The sequence below is a fragment of the Aotus nancymaae genome, unplaced genomic scaffold, assembly GCF_030222135.1.
Source record: "Aotus nancymaae isolate 86718 unplaced genomic scaffold, 86718_ANA_hifiasm-v0.15.2.pri h1tg000057l, whole genome shotgun sequence".
Lineage (NCBI taxonomy): Eukaryota > Metazoa > Chordata > Mammalia > Primates > Aotidae > Aotus > Aotus nancymaae.
This window is the reverse complement of record NW_026988471.1, coordinates 68,780,673-68,807,073: the sequence shown is the minus strand read 5'-3', so window position 1 is coordinate 68,807,073 and position 26,401 is coordinate 68,780,673. Positions and strand designations below refer to the sequence as shown.

The 26,401-nt window shown below is 40.9% G+C and overlaps 1 protein-coding gene across 1 annotated transcript; it reads right to left on the bottom strand.

Moving 5' to 3' along the window:
* Window positions 1–26,231, bottom strand: MXD1 (MAX dimerization protein 1). Its single transcript, XM_012433949.2, has 6 exons — window positions 25,928–26,231; window positions 25,108–25,207; window positions 19,609–19,638; window positions 5,203–5,317; window positions 3,301–3,460; window positions 1–2,553 (listed from the first exon to the last, which is right to left on the bottom strand). Exons 1-6 carry the CDS (start codon window positions 25,998–26,000, stop codon window positions 2,366–2,368), a joined length of 666 nt encoding a protein of 221 aa, XP_012289372.1. The 5' UTR covers window positions 26,001–26,231; the 3' UTR covers window positions 1–2,365.
* Between the last annotated feature and the right edge of the window lie 170 nt (window positions 26,232–26,401).

The following is a 26,401-nucleotide window of genomic DNA, read 5'->3' as shown; positions in this document are numbered from 1 at the left end:
TCAAATAATTACTGTTTTATATTGGGACAGTACATTTCAGATTTCAACCAAAAGACAAAAATGCAGTTTAACTCAAAGGCACAACAATTGAAACACAGAAATAACGGCATCTCTCGGATGCCTTCTTTCTAAATTAAACAAAGAAGTACACAAATTTTGTTCCCTTCCCTTCCCCAATGCAAGCCCACAAGCTTTTTCCAAAGTCTTGAGTTTTCGATGCTATCCCGCATCGTGGACTTGTGAGGTGCTTGGATGTAGCAATGAAACAAAATGCTTGAGAGGTCTGGTGAATGGCATTCAAAAGGGACCTCAAAGTGCAGACATATCTTTTTCAAACATGTTACAGGCTGAGCTGGCTCTTTGAACACTATCACTCTGCTTAAATCCAGGAAGCAGGCTTTAAGAATGCAAAAGGCATACAAGTTGTATTTCAGTGCAAATCTTTAGCTGGTTATTGGAAAAGATTCCAAAAATAAAAAAAATTAAAAAAAAAAAAAATTTGTGTCACCTGTCCCTCCCCCAACCCAAAGCTGAAATGAAGAAAAAAACAGAACAAAACAAAAACAGAAGAATTACAGATGACTTTGGAATCATTTAGGAATCCACTACTTCCAATCAGAACATTTAAACAAATACATTAAAGAATCACACAAAAGTAATCTTGCTTTGTGAGATTGCTCTTCCGGTACAGAATGAGCTTCCCTGTGGAGTGCGTTTGAACTTTGACCTTAGCTGTGTGCGAGGTGCAGGCGCTAGGTGAGCTTCAGGCTATGGTGTGCGAGTGACCGCAGACCAGCAGGGGAGCGTGGGGTCGCTGCCCGCTGCCGAGTCAGCCGTTGAGCCCTTAAGTCGCAGTGAGTCCATGGATTTTAGGAATGTTCTCATCACTTTGTGACACACTCTGCTTCAGCATCACAGATTTTATAAATGGTTCAAATTCAGTGAAAAAGATTCGTCAGAGGCTGAAAACATCAAGACCTCAAAAATATGAATGCAAAAATATTCAGGGGAATGAACTAATTTTGTATATACCTACATACAAAGTTTCTAGAACATCTATAAAAGCACAAAGTCATAAGAATTTATTTTCCATTACATTAGTTTATATAAAATGAATAAATAGTATTTTTAGATTTAATGTGTCTTATGTACATATACATGTGCTCTGTTTTAGCTTAAATAAAAATGCTACAAAGTTGGAGACCACTTAAGGGAGAAATCATAACCAAAAAGAAAAATCAGCCTTTTAAACTATCAACCCAAAAGCCTCCATAAAGAAGTTTCTGGGTGTGTCCAAAAATAATCACTAAGGAGAGGAGTTCTAGTAACAGTGTACCATCCTCTCCTGTTCACCTGCAACAGAGAGTAGAAATGTGGACTTTTTCTTTCACTGATAATGGCCACTAGCTCTGCTAGTGCCACAGCTCAGTTATTGCTGAAAGTTCAATAGGAAAATACATTAGAATTGGACCAAATGTCACTTATTCGGGGGGAAACAAAAAGAAAGAGGATAATCACTTTGTGTTAAGTGGGAAATGGAGATCTCATTTATCTCTGAGGTAGGAAAAAAAAATGTTCCAGAGACAAGTAGCATTAACAAACTTGGAGGGGAGAATGTGCCTGGAGATAGCAGAACACAGCGAGGTCCCAAGAACGTCGCACAAAAATAGATTGTACCGTTTTGTTTGTGAGAACAAACAATTTGGAACTTTTATGAGCTGTGCAACCCCAAAGACACACTATCAAGGTGTCCATTTTAAAGTGAGAAATACTGCTCCCATCCACACACAGTACGTTGAGGGAATGAGCACGCGCTGTGTGTGAAGGGCGTATTTTCTAGAGGTATTCCTGACTTCCTCACTGGCGGTGAGGACCATGGTTAAGTGCTCTTAAATGCCGCTTTCAAAGCTTACTTTGGAGTTCTGAGATCAGGATCTCAATTTCAAAAGTTTGTTTCCTTCAGTTTCCTAAGCACAAGACACACTTGGACATTCCTCCTAGGCAAGTAACATAGTAAGCCAGAAAACTGGAAGAAAGGTCTGGGAGAGGACACGCAGAGAGTAAAGAGGGGACTGCTGAGATGTGGACATTGCTTATTCGGTCTAAGAATTCTTGGATGCTTCAAATTGATTGGAATGTACAGTCTCTCAGAGACAAATTTTTATGGCGAGAAAAAGAGAAGCTAGTGGATGCAATCAGAAACCCACAATCCTAAGCACTTCCTTGAAAACAGTTACAAAGCTGATTTTGGTCAAGGTGGGACACTGAAGTTTACGTGCAAGGGAGTTGTGGGCAGGTCCAATACGTTACCCAATCAGATCTGACAGGGAAAACCTTCAAGGAGGTGGCCGCAGAGCCTCCTCTCTTAGAGACCAAGACATGCCTTGTGACTGTCCTGAAGCTTTATTCTTTTGATGCTGGCGCTGGAATAGCCCTCATCACTGCCGAGGCTCTGCATGCTGCCCCGCTCGTCAGAGTCGCTCACGCTGCTGCTGCTCCAGTCCAGATCACCTGTGAGATAGTCCGTGCTCTCCACGTCAACGTCGATTTCTTCTGCAGGGCGGACAAGAGCGAAAGACATTGATGAAAGCGCTCTGCAGAAAACTCAGGCGCTGTGGCTCACGCCTGTAATCCCAGCATTTTGGGAGGCTGAGGCGGGTGGATCACTTGAGGTTAGGAGTTTGAGACTAGCCAGGCCAACATGGCGAAACCCCATCTCTATTAAAAATACAAAATTTTGGCCAGGTGTGGGTGGCTCATGCCTGCAATCCCAGCACTTTGGGAGGCCAAGGCGGATTACTTGAGGTCAGGAATTCGAGACCAGGCTGGCCAACATGGTGAACCCTCATCTCTACAAAAATACAAAAATTAGCCGGGTGTTGTGGTACATGCCTGTAATCCCAGCTGCTTGGGAGGCTGAGGCAGGAGAATCGCTTGAACCCAGGAGGTGGAGGTTGCAGTGAGCCAAGATCATACCACTGCACTCCAGCCTGGGTGGCAGTGCGAGACTGTCTCAAAAAAACAAAAAACAAAAACAGAAAATTCAGGCTGAAAACTGACCTCAATCAAACCCTTCTATAGACGTTGTCACCTAAGTGCTAGCAGGGGGAGGAACCTGTCATTGGGGGTCACACTGTTTGACTTCTCTACAACATACCCAATGTCTTAGTTCTTCTTACGCTCTGCCTCCTGTCAGTGGCACTGAACCCCCCACTCTGCCCTGCTCTGGAGGTGGGAGAGGACAAGGGAGACAGGGAGGAGGGAAGGAGGGTGGCAGAGGGTGCAGCAAGAGGGGCTCACCCCTGTCGGAGTCCGAGCGCTCAGAGGAGACAGTGGAGCCGATGCTGTCCATCCGGATCCTCTCAATGCCCAGCTTCTCCAGTTGCCTCTTCAGGTGTCGCTGCTCTCGTTGAAGCTGGTCTATTTGGTGAACAGCTTTTCTGTCACAATCTTCAAGTTTCTGCAAGTCAAAGGGGTAGTTGTTGGGCCCCACAGGGGACTTCTAAATGGGCAATACCCCGCGTCTTCCCTTCTAGCAGTGAAATGCGCCATGCTTCCTCAGAGCCTTTTGGTGCCACTCATCAAGCTTCTCTCTGGGACAGGAAGTCGACTGGCCAGTGACTCTTCAGCATCACCAGTGCTGTGGGTGCTTGTCCTGTCACAGGGATTCTGGGGGTGAGCTCTCACATGCTGGCACCCTGGGAGCCCTCAATTTTAGTATTGAAAAGACTGCACGCAGCAGCCCCTAACTTGGTCTCCCTTGTTTGCAGCAATCCCCTGAACACCTGATCTCTGAACTAGAAAACTGCACGTGATGGGAGCTTAAGAAACACGTTTCCATTTAAAACTATGTTTATTCAAGTACGTGTCCCAATTACATAAGCACTTTTTTGTGTCATGCCAAATCTCAATTAACTTGTTTGTTAACAGGAAATAATAGTCCCTTTTGATGTCCTGATTCTAATTTGTCAAACAGAAGAGTTTAGAAAACACATTTCCATAGAATACTTGTTTTTACAAATCTGCCCTCCTAGCTTCTCATATTCTTCAGATAATTAAGACGATTGCTTAATTGTAGCTGTTTTGCTTTAAATAGAGGTTTTCTCCCAGAATTGTCATGCATGCAGGCTACTAACCATAATTAAAGTAACATCTGTTCAACTATGATATGACTATCCAAACATGCTAAACAGGGATTTTGGCTGTGGCTCTCAAGACTTTGAATCCAACTCCCCTTATCTTTTGCTATTCAGGTAGCATGGAGAGTGTCAACTCTGTGCCCAACACCCTGCAAGGTGCTGGGACCGCGAAGTGAGCACAAAGACCCAGGTCCCGCCCTCATGGAGTCTACTGTCTAATGATTGAGACAACCCGATGGTCACACAAACTACTGTCAAATGTCAGCTGTGACAGTGCTAAGAGAGATAGCCAGTGACAGGACCACCTGTCACAGTAAGGAGGTCACTGAGTCGGGAAAGTCAGCAAAGGATTCTCTGAGCTAGAGAGGCTTGCACTGTGATCTGAAGAAGTCCCGTAGGTGAAGAAGACAGGGGAAAGTGTACCAAGCAGAGGGAACAGCACGGACAAAGGTCCTGAGTAAGACAACATGACAAGTTCCAGGGACTGGAAGAAGGGCTGGAGAAAGGGGACGTGGAGAACAAGATGGTGCTGCAGAGGCAGGTGAGGACCAGGCAAGGCAGAGCCTGGGGCTGGCCTGGTGACAGAGTTTGTCCTGAGTCACAGAAGAATTTTAAACAAAGTCACATGTTGATTTGTGCCTTGGAAGGACTGTTCTCAGGAAGCATGGAAAGCAGATGGGAGGGACCCAGAGGGATATAGGGAGACCTCTGAAGATTTTATTGCAGTAGACAGTGGGGGTGAAGATGGAAGCAGACCAGGTTGTAAAATACTTAGTCCTTGGAGATGGCCTAGATATATGGTTAAGGAGCAGGCGCTATCAAGGACTCCTGAGTTTCTGGCTTGTACAACTGGATGGAGAGCTGGATGGACCATTAAACCTCTGGTGCATGGGAGTGAGAAATACTCAGTTGGTGTTTGAACATGTTGCATTTGAGGTACCTGTGATTCATCCAGTAGCTAGACTGGAGGAGTTCAGGGGAGAGGACTGCCCTAGAGATGTATCAACAGACAAACCCTTACTAAACAAGTAAAGATAAAGCAGCATCCCAATGATACACTTACCTTTATGTGCAATTTGGCTTTTGTTAATAAACTCAATGTAGTGTGTCGACTCGATTCGGGTCCAAGTGGCACCAGCCCCTTCAACTTCTCCAGGCACAAGCGAAGATGAGCCCGTCTATGAAAACAAGACCACAGTAGCATTTGAGAGTTTCATAGTGGGCCAGAAGGCACCCCAGGAAGAATGAATTCTACAAGAGCGTGAAGTTGCCCAGGCCTTGTAATGGCAAATGCTACCAATGACCTCTTGCTGAATAAATGTATTTTGAACCAGACAATGCTGGTAAAAACGATGAAAAGCAAAATCCAAGGTTTTCTAAGCTAAGTCTATTGATAATATAAGTGATGGGTAGGGAATAATATCTGCTATTATATGGTCTTTCATGTGTGTATATACTATATACAGCCATGGGATGGTTCAACTTACAATTTTTTAAATTTATAATGGATATAGTTAAGTATTAAATGCATATTAGACTTGGGATATTTTTGATTTATGATGGGCTTATTGAGACATAACCCCATTGTAAGTCAAGGAGCGTATGTCTCTGTGGAGTTATTTGTTGAAGCTTCATTTGTAACAGCAAAGATTGAAACAACCCAAATGACCAACCAGGAGGGAACTGGTTAAATAAATTATGCTACATCTACACAGTGGAGTACTATGTAGCTATCAAAAAGAATGAGAATGTGCTTTATGTCCTATTAGGAAAGATCTCCCAGATATACTATTAAGTGAAGGAAAGCAAGATGCCAAACTGTGAGTATACCATGCTATCTTAAAAACAAAGGAAAACAAGAATCTAAATTCATGTTTTCTTGTATGTAGACAAACTCTGGAATGACACATAAGAAAGTGGCTGGGCAGGGAGAAGGCAAGGAGCAGTTAGACACAGATAAGGAAGGAAGCGAGGGGGATTTTTACTGAGTCATCTTTTATACTTTTTGTTCTTGGAGTATGTTAGACGGGTGCAATGATACAGAGTGGGAGAGGGAGAAGGCCTGGATGAGGAAGCAGCCACAGCAATCGACTGAAGAGAGAGCACCCAAGTCGCTACAATGTAGAAATTTATATTTCCTTGAAACTTGGTTTGTGCTTTATTCTAGAACCCGGAAGATTCCATGAATGTAAGAAACAGCTGAGATTTGGGGTTTTTGCTTAAGCTTACCACCTCCTTAAAGCCTTTCGAAGCCATCCTAGCCCACAGTGATTCCTCTATTTTCTGAGCACCACTTAATTGTTTATATGATTCACTGGGAAGTTCACTGTACTGCCTGAATTGTTTCGTATCTGTTACTTAACCGTTCACTGCAGTCTCCTTAGAAAATTAGGATTGCAGCTTAATCATTGCTGTGCTGCCACAGTGCCTCAAACACACACATGCTTAATAAGTGTTTGCTGAGTGGATTATGTCATCTATTCGACTAGACTTTGAGCTTCTAGAGGACAGAGTTCATCTCTACTGCTTCTTTGCACCTTCAGCAGTGCTCAGAGTCTTTGGGTTTTAGATAACATGCATTGCCCACACACAACGTACTTGGAGCAGAGCTCCCTGGAGTCTAGGAGGTTACACTCCGGCTGAATTGGGAAACAATGCAATGCCTTATACGTTTGCCCTTTTTCCTCTTAAGAACTGTATTGTAATAGCAAAAGTTGAAAATGTAGACCAAAGAAAGGAAATGGCTTTAGAAAGCTGTAGGACAGGTGTATATGCATGATATTAATGTAAGAAGTCAATTCACACTCTCCAGGGAGACTTCAGGATGTTCCCCCAAGGTGGGTCTAGGAAGTGATGCATTAGACTTCCTTCTGAGCCTCCTGCCTCTTCTAGATCATGAGGAAGATGTCTTAAACTCTCCGAGGGCACTCTAAGGCTTGGCAAGCTTGGGGAGTACAGCATTCATTTCTGAGCTAGGAAGAGGTAATGGGACAAGGGCTTTACTATTTTGTAAGACTTTCACTTGCTCTGAAAACCTGTCCATGTGGCAGAGCCATAGCAAAGACTCATGTTACAGGTTTGCTCCTTCCACTACTGCATGGTGTGGGGGCCGGGGAAGGGAAGAAAACTTGTGTGTAAAATACACTTGTTTGGCTGGGCCTGGTGGCTCACGCCTGTAATCACAGCACTTTGGGAGGCTGAGGCGGGTGGATCCTGAGGTCAGGAATTTGAGACCAGGCTAGCCAAAATGGTGAAATCCCATCTCTACTAAAAATACAAAAATTAGCTGGGTGTGGTGCCACATGCCTGTAGTCCCAGCTACTTGAAAGGCTAAGGCAGAAGAATCACTTGAACCCGGGAGGTGGAGGTTGCAGTGAGCCAAGACTGCACCACTGCACTCCAGCCTGGGCAACAGAGTGAGACTCCATCTCAAAAAAAAAAACCTGTTCATCTTGCATAATATTCTTCAAAAAGAGCCATGAAAATAGATCATGTTATTAGAAACAAAATGAGAAACTATAATTCATCATTTATACAATTGTCTAATTTATTTCTTGCCATAAAGCTTATAGACTAATTTTCTTTTTTTGTTTGAGATGAAGTCTCGTTTTTGTTGTCCAGGCTGGAGTGCAGTGGCGCAATCTTGGCTCACTGCAACCTCTGCCTCCTGGGTTCAATGGATTATCCTGCCTCAGCCTCTCAAGTAGCTAGGATAACAGGCATGCACCACCATGCCCGGCTAATTTTTGTATTTTTAGTAGAGACGGGGGTTTCACTATGTTGGCCAGGCTGCTCTCAAACTCCTGATCTCAAACGATCCACCTGCCTTAGTCTCCCAAAGTGCTGGGATTACAAGTGTGAGCTAATTTTCAAATCAGAAGAAAAAGTTTAAAAATTAAAATTATATTTAGATATTTTTCAGCCAGCTTGTTATTTGCAAAGACTGCATAATTCAGAACAGTGTCATATTAGTACGTCTATGATGTTGGTCTATATGCAGATATGAGTGTGTGAATTTTTTTTAGGAAGTTTGTCTACTGATAAAAATATAATAAAGTCATCTTTTGATGCATCGTCATTTCTTTTTACAGGAGTCTTGCCCAGAAAGTGCAATTTTCACTACCCAAATGTGGGTTTCTAAAGAACACTCCTAGTTGTGAAACTAGAAATAAGCCATTTGACTAATTCCAGCTGAGGCTAAATACTTGTTCACTCAGTGTTTTCTGGCCTAGTTCTATGAAAATAGGCCCAGAATTCTTTCTGGATTTTTGCAGAGATCCAAAGCCAACTCTGTCTGCCCCCTGGCCTTCTCTGGCGCCTCACTGCTGCAGCCTCATGGCTGGCTGCCCCCTGCCCACATGTCACCGCCTGCAGACATTCCCCATACTGGTGCACTGGCCAGCCACAGGAGAGCAAGGAAGTATACTAAGTAGACTCAGTTCCATCATAGAGTAGTGAAATCCAATCCCCGAACCAGATAAAAAAGCCAGCAGACCCCTCTGTTACATACAGCTCCTACCAAGGCTCTCCAACCCTGACACACACACAGACACACACAAACTCCTGGGATCTAGAATCCCTCTGCCAGCCCTGAGTACCCGTGGAGCTCCCAGATCCAAAAGAAGCAGAACAAACACCTATCTTAGCTGTCTCTTCTCAGTCCTGACTATTTCCCTGCCCTGCTGTCCCATTTTAAACCAGGTCGAACTCCCGTTTGGCGAACTAGCAGGGGTTTTGCCACATATCCTCAACAGGAAGCCACCCGACACCTCAATCTGACCCCTGCAGTTGGCTCTCCTCCCATGATATCTTCTTCAGACAGTCTTCCCTCTGTTGCCAAGAGCTACCTCCCAGCTTCCTGGCACCCGGCTACCTCTTCCTTTAGCACTGATCCACACTGCTTTGTACCTAGGTCATGAACTCTAACAAACTTCGCCTTCTAACTCTTCAGAAACGTAACTAATTATTCTGAATAGGCTGATATACCTTTGGTTTACAGCAGCATAAAGAAACCAATCTTTGAACTAGAATCAGTCATGCTCAGAATCAAGTATGGCTTATAACTAGTAATAACTAATTTAGATACAATTATAGATTATCTTCAGTAAGTTTTAAGTATCCCAAATTTTATTTTTATTTTTAATTTTTTTAAAAATTCTGAACCTTTCAGTCACTATGCAAACAAATATTCATGCAGTGATTAAGAGTCAATGTTTGGAGAAATGTGGTACATATACACAATGGGGTACTATTCAGCCATAAAAAGAATGGCATCCTGTCATTTGCAACAACATGGATGGAATTGGAAGTCATTAGGTTAAGTGAAATAAGCCAGGCACAGAAAGACAAGCAGTGCATATTCTCACTTATTTGCTGGATGTAAAAATCAAAACAATTGAAGTCCCAGACATAGAGAGTAGGAGGGTATCCAGAGGCCGAGAAAGGTAGTGGGGGTGGGGAGAAGCTTGAAAGAATGTATAACACCTAGTATCTGATAGCACAACAGGGTAACTATAGTTAAATTAATTTAATTGTATATTTTAAAATAACTAAAAGAGTTTAACTGGATGGTTTGTAACACAAAGGATAAATGCTTGAAGGGATGGACACTCCATTTTACATGATGTGATTATTATGCATTGCATGCCTGTATCAAATACATAATGTACCTCATAAATATACACACCTACTACATACCCACAAAAACTAAAAAATGAAGTTTATATTTAAAAAAAAAAGTAAATATTTGAGATCCCGGCTCTGCCACTAACTCCCTGTGTGACCTTGAGCAAATTACTTAACTCTGTGTAGCCTCAGTTTCCTCATCAGTAGAATGAGGGTGACAGTGCCTCCCTGGGAGGGTACTCATGGGTACTGACTGAGACAAGGTATGGAAGCCCCTGGGTCAGGGTCTGATGGGAGTACTCTGTATATGGTAGCAGTAATTCTTTCAATCCTAGCTTCCTCTGTAGAAGGAGAAGAATTGTGAGCAAACACAGATAATTATAGCACTATAATATTCCTTTTACAACCAATAGGGAACTCAAAAATGTCTCACTAGGCAGACAGAGGCTATCTGGCAAAATCCACTTCTCTGAACAATCTTGAAAAAAATGGACATCTTTCGTCATTAAAATAATTAATGGAAAATCTAATCCATTTTCTACAGAAACATGATAAGTGCTTATGATAAAAGTGCTATTTCTTTACATTAACAAAATTAGCAAGGGTTTTATAAAACCAACGAATGCAAATAAAATATTCCTTTATTTCCTGTTCACATCATGGAGAGGCAGGGGTAGAAAGCATTGCAAGGTTGGGAAGGAGGCATCTGCCTAACTTCTGCTTGCTGCAGGACAAGCATTCTGAAGAGCCTGGGCCTCCCTCCTTGATCTCTACTGCAAAGGCCAAAGGAAAATAAAAATAGAGGCAAATATGTATTGACTTGGGAAGTCTAAGCACAAACAGAGATCTTAAAATATCTCATGTGCAATAACAAGAAGTGTAACATATTGAGGAACAAACTTAAAACAGGTGGGGAAGGAACTATGGGAAGAAAACTATATACCTTTGTTGAAAGACACAAGAAAATCTGAGCACATGAAAAAAATAGCAGATTCCTGGGTATGAACCCTCCAAGCAAAAAATGTCAATGTTCCCCAAGTTTGTTTACAAATTTAACACAATTCCAAGAAAAAAACTCCCAACGGTGTTCTTTTTAATGCTGGTTGGGACTAAACTTCATCTAGAAGAATAGATGTGTGAGACACTGCCAAAACTTTTGAAAAAGAAGAATAATGAGGAGGAATGTGCTGTACCAGATATTAAATTGTATTATAAAGCTTCAATAATTAAAAACAGTGTACTACTAATACAGGAATAGACAGACAAATCAAGTGAACAGGATAAAAATCCCCAGAAACAGACCTAAGAATAGACATGAATTTAGCACATAAAGGAGATAACACTGTAAATCCTTGGGGAAAGAATGGATTATTCAGAAAATGGCAAGAGAGTGAGGAGGTTAACATCGAAATAAATTCCAAACAGATTAAAGATTTAAATATAAAAAATATTCAGATACCACATATTTCTGTTGTTAGTTTTCCTTAACTCTTGCCAGCCATGAATTATAGAAATTAAATATCCAAGTGAAGGAAATCATTAATGAACAAGGTGCCAAGCTGTTTGAGGCACCAGCTCCTACCAGAGCTTTGGCACTGACAGACAGCACCTGGGCTGAATTCTGAATGCAGTTCTTATTTCTGCCTCCAGACTCATTCTTCCTTGATTCTACCTATGGATCTCTCTCAGGCTAGTAGATCTGCAAATTGGGTAACAGATTCAACAAAGCAGGATTATTAGGTAGATGGTGCTATCTGTAGATAGTGCCTCCTGCATTTAATATGGATGTAGTCAAGACCAGAAGTAGTATCAAATGAGGGTGTGTGTTTGTGTGTGTGTGTGTGTGTGTGTGTGTGTGTGTGTGTTTCAGGGAAGCACTGTTATCTGTGATTACTTTTCTTTACTGAAAGTATAACAGGCTGGGCTGGGCATGGTGGCTCATGCCTGTAATCCCAACACTTTGGGAGGCCGAGGCTGGTGGATCACCTGAGGACAGTAGTTCGAGACCAGCCTGGCCAACATGGTGAAATCCTGTCTCTACTAAAAATTAGCTGGGTGTGATGGCGGGAACCTGTAGTCCCATCTACTCAAGAGGCTGAGGCAGGAGAATCACTTGAACCTGGGAGGTGGAGGTTGCAGGGAGCCGAGATCGCACCACTGTACTCCAGCCTGGGCGACAGCGAAAGACTCTGTCTTAAAAAAAAAAAAAAAGAGTAACAGGCCGGGTACAGTGGCTCACACCTGTAATCCTAGCACTTTGGGAGACTGAGGCAGGTGGATCACTTGAGGCCAGGAGTTCAAGACCAGCCTGGGCAACATAGAGAAACCCCATCTCTACTAACAATACAAAAACTAGCTAGGCGTGGTGGTGCACATCTGTAATCTCAACTACTCAGGAAGCTGAGGCACAAGAATTGCTTGAACCCAGGAGACAGAGGTTGCAGTGAACCAAGACTGTGCCACTGTACTCCAGCCTGGGTGACAGAGTAAGACTACATCTCAAAAAAAAAAAAAGAGAACTATTATGTTATGTTCTGCTGCTTTCTTAGGTCCTAGGCTATATTTTCTTTTTTCTTTTTTTCTGCATTGTCAACGAGGCTGGAGTGCAGCGGTGCCATCACAGCTCACTGTAGCCTCAACCTCACAGGCTCAAGCAATCCTCCCACCTCAGCCTCCTGAGTAGTGGTGACTACAGATACACACCAGCATGCCCAGCTAATTAAAAAAATTATTTTTTGTACAGACGGGTCTCACTGTATTGCCCAGGCTGGTCTTGAATTCCTTAGCTTAAGTGATCCTCCTACCTCGGCCTCCCAAAGTGCTGGGATTACAGGTGTGAGCCACCACACCCAGCTAGTCTTGGGATATAATATTGAGTAAGATCCAGTCCCTACCTTTGAGGTAATTAAAATTTAGTTGGAGTTCTCAAACATGTAGATGAATTGTTGCAGAATGATTTGTAGGAGCTACATTCAAAGCCTGACAAATATCAGCTCCTGCCTAAAGTTACAGAATGGGCTCCCTTTTGCCCTTACCAAACACAGATCTTTCTTTTCCCTCACCCTCAAACATCTCATCTGACTTAACTTCTTTCCAAGCTTTCATAGCTTATCATAACTTTCTTTTCCTTTCCAAATAGATCACCCTAAGCAGGGTAGCCTGTTTAACTCTGAGCCTTCACCATTTTATCACCTATCTTGGTATGGGCACAAACTTAGCCAATTAAATAGCATCATAAATCCTATAAGATAATTGAAGGTTGAACAAAAATAATTTTAGTTATGGGTATGTATGAACTGTACAGTAAGGAAAAGGGGTATGTGGTACAGAGTAAGAAGAAACAAGTCTTATTAATGGGACTTGTAAAATTCATCCCTTCAAGTGTCAAGGATCACAAAAGATTCTGCATTGAGAACAAAGACCTACTGCATTAAACAGAAAAAAAAAAATCCAGGTGAAGACTACAAGTCATGCTTTGAGGGGGGAAAATACTTTCCTCCTTTTTCCAAAATGGAAACAATAGGTGCTGGGACTACAGAGCCAGCAAAGGCTAAGCACTGCTGTGGAGAAGCGCAGATGAATATTACTCTGCAAGGGGGTTTGGCAGTCAGCACATGGCCTGTGTTTCTCTGCATTTTAACTAATTTTCTGGGTCTGAATCAGAAACAATTGCCTTTATAAACAATTGCCAAATGCATCATTATTCCCAACTTAATTGGAACCCTAAAAGGTTTTGAAGATTCCTCACAATTGTGCTGATAAATCTTTGTAGAAAATACAAAGATAGTAATATACTCAGTGAATAATACATAAATAGCAATTTATGGTGGCTACATTTTGGAGATATACATTAATGAGATATACTTATGTATTTAATATTTTAACAAAGAAGTGATCTTCATTAAAGTATGAAATACATTAAGTATATCTCATTAATACTTCCTTTTCAGAGCCTAATTTTCAAATACAACATATATATTATGATTAGTACTTGCTAGCTCTGTCCCACTGTTTGACTATTAATGCCTATTACAAAAAGTCAGGGAGTAGCCCCAGGCCTCCAGGTAGGAGACCAGAAATTGGTCAAATGACCAGCATGTATCTCTCCTCCAAGTCGTGCCAAAGGCAGGTGTCATCTACTCAAGGGGTATAGTACAAGAAAGATCAATTCTTATACAAATGTGAGTTCTCCTCCAGATCATCAATATAGACTGGATTTGTACATTGATCGCTGTGTCCCTCCTTCATAATAACCTTACTCCATGTTGCAACAAACGTGGACTTGTTACAACATCCTAGAGTGAAATCTGAATGTGGTCAAGAAAGTTCAGAAACCAGAGTGATGCAATGCATACCACAACTCAGGCCCAGTGCAAAAGTCAGGCCCCAGCCCTTCCAATATAAGAGGCTTGGTTATTTGAAAAATTGAAACTCAAAAGGAACAAACTATAGGGACCTGTAATCAATCAGAATATTCTTGCAGAAGAGACCTGACTAAATTGGTTTCTCATGCCAGACTAGATGCCACTGAAATACTGTTTGACCAAATGGAAATAACAGCTTAGACTGGGCTGCTAAGTCTTCCCCACAGAAATCTTCTGTCACAGGGTCAGAAGAGGTGGTATCTCTAGATCAGGCACCTAATTCCAGCAAGGCCTGCATATGCACTATTCCAGAAAAATGGATGTCTACTATTAAAGGAGATGCCAGAATCACCTTTGAAAAAAGAGTCCATTGGCTGTAGCTTACATGTATTTGCTCAGTCTCCCTTTGCGGAGGGGCTCATTGAAAGGCATTTAAAGTGGAGGTATTCTCAGTTAAGAGAAAGAAATAGCAGAACTATCATCAATAAACAGTATATAACAACAAAAGATTCAAATTTTTTTAATATTCCACAATAATTAACCAGTTAACTAAAACGGGAAACCAACAGCAATCTAAAAATATATAAATCGAGGCGTACCTTTCACAGGACCAGTGTGGAAAACTTTGCTACAAAACATTGCTTAGAGACAGAAGGGAGATCCAAATAAAGACACACACCAAATCCTGGATGAAAAGATCTAATATATAAGCATGAACTTTTTAAGGTTAGTTTATATTGGAATTATGTAATGTCAATTTTTAAACTTCTAAAAGAATTTAGAGATTGGGGAATTCATAGATTAAAAAATTTTTCAGGAAAAAAACTGGTGAAAATAGCTAAGAGCATGGAAAAATAAAAAAAGGAGAATGAAAGGATATATATTGGCATAGGAAGAAAAGATGGATCAATGGACTGGAAGAACAAGTCTAGAAAGAGACTTAGCCATAAACAAAAATTAAGTATATACCAAAGGTAGCAACTCGAATCAGTGAGGGAAGACTGATTCAGTAAAGTGAAATGATAAACTGGACAGTTCTGTGATAGAAAAAGGGTCAATATCTTTCATATATGTCCTTTATATTATGAAAACTTTTTACAATTAAAAAAAGATAAATTCTTCAGTAGAAAACTGGGCAAAGGTAATGGACAATTTACACAAGAGACATACAGAGTCAAAGACATAAAAATTGTTCAACTATGCTAGTAGTATAAGGAATACAAATTAAAACAAGTTGCCTATGTGGTTTTTTATTTTTTACTTATCAAACTCATAAAGGTTTTAAGTTATAACGTCAACTTGTGAAGTATAGGGAAAACACTGCCTGTAACCTGCCTGGTGGAAAATCCAGCAATCCTAAAAACATGTACACTATCAATTCCACAGCTAAAAATGTATCCTAAGGAAATAATTACAATGTTGGACAGAGATTTTCCTTCAGGTGGTTTAAGAAAGCATTCTTTATGTTCTGGGAAGACTCTAAACTAGGGGATTGATTATATGAGGTTTAACATATCCATATGATATAATACAGGGCATTAAGTAATGTTGGAAAGGAGATTTTATGACATTGGAAAACATTTATAACTGGAAAAGATGCTACAAATTATTAATATACAATCCCATCTTGGTTAAAAAAATTATACACAAAAGTCTAGATGGATATAGAACAAATATTAGCAGGTGTGACCTCTGAGAGGCCTATTACAGGTTATTTTTATATTCTTTGTGCTTTTCTGAATTTTCTAACTTTCTATGCAAAACTGTATTTTCAGTTATTTTCCAAAACAATTGGAAAGATACATTTCAAAGTTCCATTGGTTTTCTCGGAGTGCTAGAACTATGGACAATTTAAATTTTTAGCATTATTTTCTATATTTCTCAAAATTTTCTGCAAGATTAGTTTAAAAAGAGAAAACACACACACACACACACACACACACACACACACACACACCCAAGGGTATTTTCTTAGGAGATCAGACCCAGAAAATTAGTTAAAATGCAGAGAAACACAGGCCATGTGCTGACTGCCAAACCCCCTTGCAGAGTAATATTCATCTGCGCTTCTCCACAGCAGTGCTTAGCCTTTGCTGGCTCTGTAGTCCCAGCACCTATTATACGGCATCTTAGGTGCTCAACACCTGTTCTGTTCAGTAGAAAATACTACCACCACCATTCTAGGAAGTCCTTTATTGTCCCATCAATGCCACGATACTTCAAAGTGTTGGTGTTGGGTATAATATCCTTACTGTGATGTCCCAATAACATAGAGTAACACTAATTATTTAGCATCTTTAAAGTGCCATAGAAAAGGTTTTAATTCAAGAAAACTAACCCAAGTATAATCAACTCTGCAATATCAAGAAAAGGGAAAATCCCATTGCTAGAAGTTCTTCTCCTAATTTGCCTTTCTTCTTCTTCCTTATTTTATTTATTTATTTTTTTGAGAGCCATGGCAATCTTTTTACACTTGATTTTAGCCAAAAGGCCGAGAAGCAATGAAAGCCATGATAATCTTTTTATGCAATGTTATAAGGTAAAAAATGGCTAGCGTGTATTAGCATTCACCAGAGTGGTATTCTTTTATAGGACTCAGCTACTAAAACCAGGGAGAGGACAAAAGCAGCTGTTCAACTGACCTCAAAACTCTGACATTCTTAAGCATCCACACTAATAAGAGAGAAGAGCCCAACAACTTTAACCTCCCCTGAACTGTAGCAACCAATGCTTGCTTAAAGTAAGTAAACTGAGTCCTGATTTTCCTTCTCTTCTGTTCACATGCTCTAAACTAGAAAGATTATCAAGACCTTAAAAGATCAAATTCCAAAAAAGAAAAGAAGGAAAGTAAATAACTAAACTTTCAACAAGCAAAAATTTTCTGGTCATATGGAAGCAAGCTAAATTACAGGCAGCTTGTCTAGTGCTGACTTCACGTCCAGTTTTCTAGAATTTTTACCTCTGGCCTCTTGTGCACACCTCAATCTTAGCACTTAGTATATTAACTGAAACTTTCTCTGAATCTTTCCCAATGGACAAACTGCACATTTCTCTGTGATGAGGACCTTGCTGATTCAATACCCTAGTATGAAGGCATTTAATACCCAGTAACATGCACAAGTTCTGAGGCCACCATAGACAGAAAATAAACATCCCTGAGGAGCTAAAATAAATACTAAAAAAAAATAAAATAAATAAACATCCCTGAGGAGCTAAAATAAATAAATTGGCATTCTGTGGCATTCCTGCAGAGGCAAAAGTCACAACGTTTAATAAGTCTTTATGTGAAGGGATCAAATTTTAATAATAATAAAAATGAATACCAAAGTAAAATATTAGAGGTGTGAAGAACTAGGAGATTTTTCAGCAGAAATAGTCCTGGTTTACCCATGTCACTGCATAAGCAGGAAGAAGGGAGAGAATCTGAAGAGAAAATCTAAAGATGAGAAAGAGAAGCCACAGCTGACTACCTTTCCACCTTAGGAAGAGATACTTTTGAGTTTCTAGTTCATTATATGTAAATACCTAAAGCATAAAGGAAGCTTCAACTTAAAACATGGTTGGCCACAATCACAGAACACTTAAAAGGGAAGAAGGGATGAGCAGAAGCATATAAGCAGTGAGGCACACTCACCATCACACACACACACACACACACACACACACACACACACACACACACACACACAAAATTCCATAGTGGAGTAAAGCTAACTGCCCTCTTCCAAGATTCTACCTGCCTAGCAAAGGTTTGGTCTGCCCTTTCACTGATGAAACATAAATATTTAGATCCTGACTTTCAGAGTCAGGCTCCTTTTTCAAAGAAGTTTTGCAGGAAATAACCACATGTATTTACAGAGCCATCATTACACATCATTTTCTTGTTCACGCAGAGCACTGAGAAAGCACTCAATTTGGATGGGTAGCCCACATTTCAAATTGTTGGGAGCTCAGAGAATGAGGCTGGTTCAATGGTTCTCCGCCATGGCTGCACATGAGCATTACCTGGGGAGCTTTTGAAACATACTAGTGCAGAGCCTCAACCCAAACCAATTAAATCAGAATTGCTAAGGGTAAGATCCGGGCATTATTTTATTTGTTTGTTTGTTTATTTTAAAAACACCACAAAAAGTTGTCAATTTTTTTTCAATATTGTAAAAGCAAGTGGTTTTTTTGTTGTTGTCATTTTGGGTGGTTTTTTTTTTTTTTTTTGGTGTTTACTAGAAATACAAGAAAATTTGCTTTAAAATATTCTATCGGGAGAGGTAGTTTTGCTTATAGAAGATTGGCAAACTGTTGATAATTACTGAAGCTGGGTAATGGATACATAGGAGTTGATTGTAGATTTGAAATTTTCTTTTCTTTTCTTTTTCTTTTGAGATGGAGTCTCACTCTGTTGCCCAGACCAGTGCAGTGGTGGGATCTTGGCTCACTGCAACCTCCACCTCTCGGGCTCAAGCAATTCTCCTGCCTCAGCCTCCTAAGTAGCTGGGATTACGGGCGCATGCCACCATACCCTGCTACTTTTTGTATTTTTAGTTGAAACAGGGTTTCACCATGTTGGTCTTGAACTCCTGACCTCAGGTGATCCACCACCTCAGCCTCCCAAAGTGCTGGGATTACAGGTGTGGACCACCATGCCTGGCCAGATTTGAAATTTTCTATAATAAAAAGTTATTTTATAGAATCAGCAGAAATAAACCTTTGTTCTCTACCCCCACCAGAAAAATATACAAGCATGTGTATATAATGTGTTTAATATAATAATATGTTTAAAAATACACAAAAAGCTTTACAAGTGATTCTAATGTGCAACCAGATTTGAGGACCACTCAGCTGCCTCAATGAAGAAGGGGCAACTTGATTTGGAAAATTAAGCCCAAAAGGCAATCCAGGTGAGAGAGATTCCACTCAGGTTTGTGGCAAGATGGAGCCCAGTGAGGGTGGCAGGCCTCCTCTAGTAAGGCACCAACTCCACAATTTCTGCCATGCATACATTTGCCTGAATTTTGAGACTCTTCATTCACAAGTAAACTGCAAATATACATACATACACATGTTAAAACATATGTGTTAATACACACACATGTGTATTACATTTGTGGATATACATATATATCTGTGTATATGTGATTTAATATAACACAGTCAATTATATTCAGTAGTATGTAATTTTTTAAAACACTATTTGTGGAAACGTTACCTCTGACTTAAAATGCTTTGTTCTGTGGAACAGTCATTCAAAGGCCTTCCTCAGGAGTGGCCTGGTGGGGGTGAGGGTTAGGGGTGAGGTCTTTTAACTGGCAAGTTCCACATCTATCTAAGTGATTTATGAGCAATGCTGCTTCGAGGGCCCTCGGTAAATTCTGACATCAGGTGCTACTAGTGGGAAGCGTCAAAAAGAGCAACCAAGTCTGAACTTAATGAATAGAGAATGCAACAAAACTCCCTGCATTCCACCTCCCAAATTCCCAACTCACCTATTCTTCTCCATTTCATTGTGAGTTGATCTGAAAGAGGAAACAATAAGAGAAAAATAAGATATTCTTATCTTAAAGAACTGCTTCAACACTAACACAATTATTTTAACTTCTTTCTCTCCGAAGTTGGTAGGAGAGATGGAGAAAGGGGGAAAAATTCACTGGGCTCTACTAAAAAAAGTAGTCCATTTGAAGAGTTAGATAAATGTAAATACCTAAAATAGAGTTCAAGGTAAAGCGACAAACCAAGATGCCTGCATCCTCTAGTGGAAAAATCATCCATTTTAAGGCAAGAAATAAAAGGGGTCTATTTATACAAAAACAGCTGCCACAAAGCAATATGAATTTGTGTTATGTAATACCACAAAGCTTTCTTTAGGCTAAGGGTAGAACAGTGGAGGTAGCACCCCTACCCAATCCCTGCAGTTTTCCCTTGGGGTAGCAAACACCAAAATTTTGTGTAAAGTTGCTTGACTATACTGTTTTAAATAGTAAAAAAAAAAAAACAAAAAAACCCTTCCCAATCTTCTGACTCCCTGGAGTAACTATCATGTACAAGATGCTACTGTTAAATAGCTACCAGATGATTTTAGGAAGGGGTTTCCAAAGCTCAGCTCAACATAAAGATGATAGGTTGGTTAAAGCAGAAGTTAGGGAAATGTGAAGTCCAGCTGTGCCACTGACTGATACTGTGGAATAAATAAAATTCTTTATCATCCTGTCACTGGTTAACCTGCCTATAAAATGGGAATAAAAATAATTATGAATTATTTACTGAACAAGTATGGATCAATGAGGTAACAACTGTAAAACTGGTTATAGAGCCCTGGATAAAAGGTGTGATGGATATGAAACCATATTATTAGTGTATTTATGACTGACCTTAAAGAGAAGGTCTGGTCTAAGACTTTATGGACAAGTTTTCACAAAGTCATAAGAAGTCAATGTGGCCCCTTTAGTGTCCTCCTCACACAACCCCTTCCTAACTAGTTATAAACTTGGAAGAACCTACCAGCATTATAAAGGAGCTGAATCTTGACCTTTCTTATGAAAATTCTCTAGAATTTAACCAGCTCAGGAGTTTACTCCCTGGTTCACCTCATGAATTCTGTGGGGCCACACTCAGCACCTTACTGGGCCTAGGAGATAAATTCTCACAGCAATCATGGAGGAATACCACTTCAAGAGTGCTCAGCCACTCATGTACATCAGGAGCACCACCACCAAGTTCACTCATCAGAGAATGGGGATAAGGACAGTGAATGTTGGGGGGTGGCACAGGAAGTGAGGAGGTTGCCTTGAAATGAGAAATTTCCAACCCAGCATTAAAACTTCTCTTCCACAAGGACCTTGGGGATCAATTTTTATTCATGAAGAAAAAACAAATAGAAAATAATAACAGTATTTTTAAGTTTGGAGTATTTGTTTTCTAGGTAAACAATACATGGACCTCATGTATTCAAACCAATTCAAAACTGGTTAACTTAAAAGTTTTAGGCCAGGCATGGTGACTCATGCCTGTAATCCCAGCACTTTGGGAGGCCAAGGCGGGTGGATCACAAGGTCAGCAGATTGAGACCATCCTGGCCAACATGGTGAAACCCTGTCTCTACTAAAAATTAGCTGGGCATGGTGGTGCATGCCTGTAATCCCAGCTACTCAGGAGGCTGAGGCAGGAGAATTGCTTGAACCAGGAAGTCGGAGGTTGCAGTGAGCTGAGATCACTCCAGCCTGGGCGACAGAGCAAGACTCTGTCTCAAAAAAAAAAAAAAAAGTTTTAAATTGTCAGGCATGGTGGCTCAGACCTGTAATCCCAGCACTTTGGGAGTCTGAGGCAGGAGAATTTCTTGAACTCAGGAGTTGAACACCAGTGTGGGCAACACAACAAGATCCCATTTCAATTAAAAAGAAATAAAATTTTTACATTGATTCACTTGGTTATCCCTCAGCATTCTCCAGTCACATTGTGCTACAGTTAACAAGAATCTGGGCTGTACTGCAAACCTTGGGCTCTAAAGCACATGGCATTTTAGTTTTAACCGGGACTAATAAGTTCAAAGCCTGACAGATTTTTTTAAATGGATGAAAGTAGATGGGCACAGTAGCTCACGCCTATAATCCCAGCACTTTGGGAGGCTTAGGCAGGTGATCATAGAGATCAGGAGTTTGAGACCAGCCTGGCCAACATGGCAAAACCCTGTCTTTACTAAAAGTACAAAAATTAGCTGGGCGTGATCATGTGTGCCTGTAATCCCAGCTACTCAGGAGGCTGAGGCAGGAGAATCACTTGAACCCAGGAGGTAGACGTTGTAGTGAGTTGAGATGGTGCCACTGCACTCTAGCCTAGGAGACAGAGCAAGACTCTGTCTCGAAAAATAATTAAATAAATAAATAAAATGGATGAAAGTATATGCCAACTGCTGGTTGAGATTCTCCTGTTTACCTGTAGACAAAGACCATCCCTAGTAGGTAGAGGAAAGGAAAGTAATAGGTTGAGAAGACAGTAGAAAAAAAACAGCACACAGGAAATTCTTACCAAAATATTCCTGGATTCTTTGAAAAGATATAGATAAACTAATAGAGTTATGTAAACTTCTGAATCCCCAAAATAAATTTTTAAACAAATTCCATAGGAAGCACAACTCCTTACAAAATCAGAACAAAATTTTTAAAACTACAGATTTTATTTGATGAAGAGTGTTAAACACATGGTGCTTTTTAAAGGAGGACTTATACCTAATGACTTGAGTATTACTGAAGTGTATTTGGTTTACTGAAACTGAATTATTAATAAAAAGCAGCCCATTCAAAAATGATCAGTTCAGAGACTGCTGGTCACCTCCATTGATGGGTAAATATTTACAATTTTAATTAAAGCATTATAAGAACACATTGATACTTTGTGTCAAAACTATTTTCCATAGGATTATGGAAAAGAATGGATAACTCTGGAATCACTGATAAAGGTCAAATTTCACCATTTAAAAATACACTAAAAAGAAAAAAACTAAGCCAAATTATGACATATCTGAGATAAACAGGAATAATCCTTGGGTTCAAAAGGACTCCTCGTATCAGCTCACTCTAGCTACTGTCTTATAAAACAACTGGGTGGCAAGTCCTGAACTTCCTCTTTCACATGAGTGCCAAAGCTTGCTTTACTAATTTAACAAAACATACTTTAAAAAAGTTCTGGATTTCAATTTTAAATAATTAGTAATTGACTTCAAAAATTAGTAGGAAAGAAAATTCCATCTTCCCATATTCCAGTAGTTCTATGGATAATTTCAAAAACAATTGATATTCACAATTTCATTTTTGTTTTTGTTGTTTTAATAAGTAACTAGAGAAATGTGAATAAGATCTGTATTTTCAGTTCCTAAGGAGTTTCCTATGTGGCTAAATCTTATCTTTTATTGTCCAAGGAAAAGTACTCCCCCAGACTCTATGAGCAAAAAGCACAGCATTTGAACCTGTATGAACAAGAATAAACTGTTATTCAAGGGTTATGTAAACCAGCAGTAATCTCTCCCTATTCTTTACCTCAGTTCAAAATTCTGACCATACATGGCCGAGGATATAAAGCTCATTCAAACTACGGGGTCAAGCCGCTTTCTCTGTTAGGACTGCTTGTTCCTCAGAAAAGGAGCCATTCCAAATGGGTCATGAAGGAAATGATCACATTGAAAGAAAACTACCTGCTGTCGATTCACGTGTTTGTCTGGTGCTACCTCTAGGTTTCATCACCGTCTCTCAGAAATCCTTACACCACTAAATATATTACACTAACTCATTATCAGTCAAGTATATGGACAACTGTGATAACCCTCGTCTCTAACCATGGAAAGCAAACCAACCAATTAACAGAAGGATTTGTAGTCATTTTTTGGTGTTGTACTGATTATTAAAGAGAAGATACTAGAAAGAATCCATTTCTTGGCTTGAGATTCTTAACTATTATTACTTTTCTTTCCTAATTACCTTTTGGAACCAAGCCACTTCTCTTCAACATCTCATTTTCTTATCCCCACTACTGATTATCCCCTAGAACCTTCCTGTGAAACTCAGGAAAAAATAAAGTGTTAAGGTATTAAGCCTCAATAAGTAACATGGACAATTCCTCTCAAATCATTAGTGGACAATAAAAGCAAAAATAGACTATGCTTTTCTAGAAAAATTAACTGAAAGGCCTCAAAATTATTCCAAACAAAATAAAAAAAATACTTTAACAAAATGCAACACAGCTTGTTTTTATACCATCGCATATTACAAGTCAGTATTAATATCCTTCTTAAAGTGCCTCAGTATCCATGCACAAAACTACCGGCTACCACCTTCAGGTAACACTAAGATGGAAGGACAAGTAAAACCCACCAGGTAATTACCAGGTTCATCCTTCATGTGCCATTCTTATTCAAGGGCATGGCACAAGTAATGCCGCTCACATCCTGTGGTTCCACCAGTGATACTAATGAGGTGAACCAAGTACAGAAGAGGCAGCAAGAACAAGTGATTTTTAAGTTTCAGCGGGAAATTCCTGGCTTTTAGTGGTCTGTATTAAGTCACAGAAGCTATCCAAATAGTTACTTGCAAGGAGTTATTCATGAGGGTGAGGGAGGGATAAGGATTCTAAACCAGTGATGAAAATGTCAATGCTTTTAATTTACTGGCAGGAAAGGTATAGTTGAAGAAATCTAATAAAACAAATTTCCTAGCCAACAATATTTTAAGGGCAAAGAAGGAGGGAAAGGGGCAGTAACATTGACAGACTATTTATATGTACCAGAAACTATGCATAGGACTTTAATATGTGATTTAACTGACCATTAACCAAATATCCAGTGAGATTTACAGCTTTTAAGAACTACAGTATAAGACAATCTATAAGGCTAACATGAAAAGGTTGTAGCATATTAATATTTTGGTATTATATATTCCTCTATCACTAAAGAGGTAGGTTTTAACCTCAATCATTCCTCTTTGCCATTACAAATAGAGTTGACAAATTAGAGTATCAAACAAACCACTGTATTTAATTTAAATGTCAAATATGAGATCCTAGCACTTGTGCCAAGTCAGGCACTTTAATATGTTTATAAAATCATCACTATGAAGAGTAAAAGAAATGGATAATGTCCAGCATTTTGACTTATAGAAAACTTGCCCTGAATCTGCAACTTCTAAGGCAAAATATTGTCACCATTGCTAATCTCACTTGAAGCTTCCAGAGTGTTATGTTCCAAAAGGGAAGAAAAGTGAAATTAAATTTTGGATAAAGTTCATTAAGAAATGTAAAACATTTCTAATTTTCTTTTCAGTTCCCTCAACTCAAAAAGAAACAGCTTCCTGCAATGGCTTAAGCCCATGTGTACATTACTGAATCATGACTGCCACAGTGTAATTTTATAGGGTTATAATCACAACAGGCAACTTACATTCAGCAGTTTGTGTCACCTATAATACAATCTAAAAGAGAGAGGAAAATATTTACCAAATTACCTGCTACTGCTGTTATTCTTCTTGGATTTGTTCCTCCGTTTTAAGGCATCTCTGTCCTTGTTATTGTATGGTAACATGGAGGCATAACCATGTTCAGCTTCTAGAAAACCGGAGGATCCAGTTAATGAATGGGCCCAGAATATTTAATACTCTCCCCTCTACAGTATTTCCTTTTTCTTTTATTTATCTTTAAAAGAATATTGTGGAAATAATTAAATGGAGTAAGGTGGAATTCTGAGAACAATGATTTAAAAAAAAAACACACATTGTGTGAACACCCTCAGTTCGGAGCAGGTGTAAGGAGGATCCAGCTGCTCATTGTTGAGAGACACAGTAGTGGCTAAGCTCACGCAGCCTGGGTTTCCCACTGGCAACGTCCAGCAGGTTGGTGCGGGTTAAGTGGGACCAGCCTCAGGCGAAGGTGCGGGACAAGCACCGTGAGCCGGTGACGGGGAGGCACTGCTCCTGTGCCCGGGAGACTGGGGCGCCGGGCCCACCTGGGGGCCGGCTGGGACCAGCCCGGGTGAGGTAAAGGACCAGCCCGGCGGAGGGGGCCCCGGCCACCCATTCGTGAGGGGCTAGGGAAGAGGCGGCGTTCGGGACCCCGGCGGGCGGCAGCCCCTTCTCCACCTCATTCTTTGCTTTGGGGCAACGGCGGCCTCTCTTCGGACCGCGCGTGGGGAGAGCCTGAGGGGTTGGGAGCGCTCGCGGTCTCCGCGCCTCCAACCACCCCCGGAGCGGCTGGGCGCCCGGACCTGAGGCTGGTCCCCCAGGACCCTCGGCCCCGGTTCGGGTAGACCCCTTCCCCGTCCCCGTGCACCTCTCTCCCGCCGCTCCAGATAGTCGGCCGCCTCCAGCAGCATCTGGATGTTCATCCGAACCGCCGCCGCCATTCTGCACCGGGGCCGGAGCCACGGGACCAACCTCCACTGCCCACGGGTTCGCTGCCGCCGCCGGACCGCTGTGGACCCAGCTGTGGACCCCGCGGAGCAGGGCTGAGGGAGCCTCTCTGGCAACCACGCTTGACAAGAGAGGGAGGGGGCCAGTGAGCCGAGCACCGCCGACACTGTGACAGAACCCGGAGCAGAGCAGCAGCCGCCACCGCCGCGGAGTGTTTATCCCCGACTCACCATCCCCCCGCCCCCAGCCCCTTCTCTTGACAGGCCAGCTTCGGCCGCGTTCCTCATTGGGTCCCCCCAAAAATGCCCCACCCCTACACTTGTGCGATTGGGAGAGGGCTTCACGGCTCCACCCCCCCCAAAGTCCGCTCCTCTCGCTGGTTGGCCACACTTGA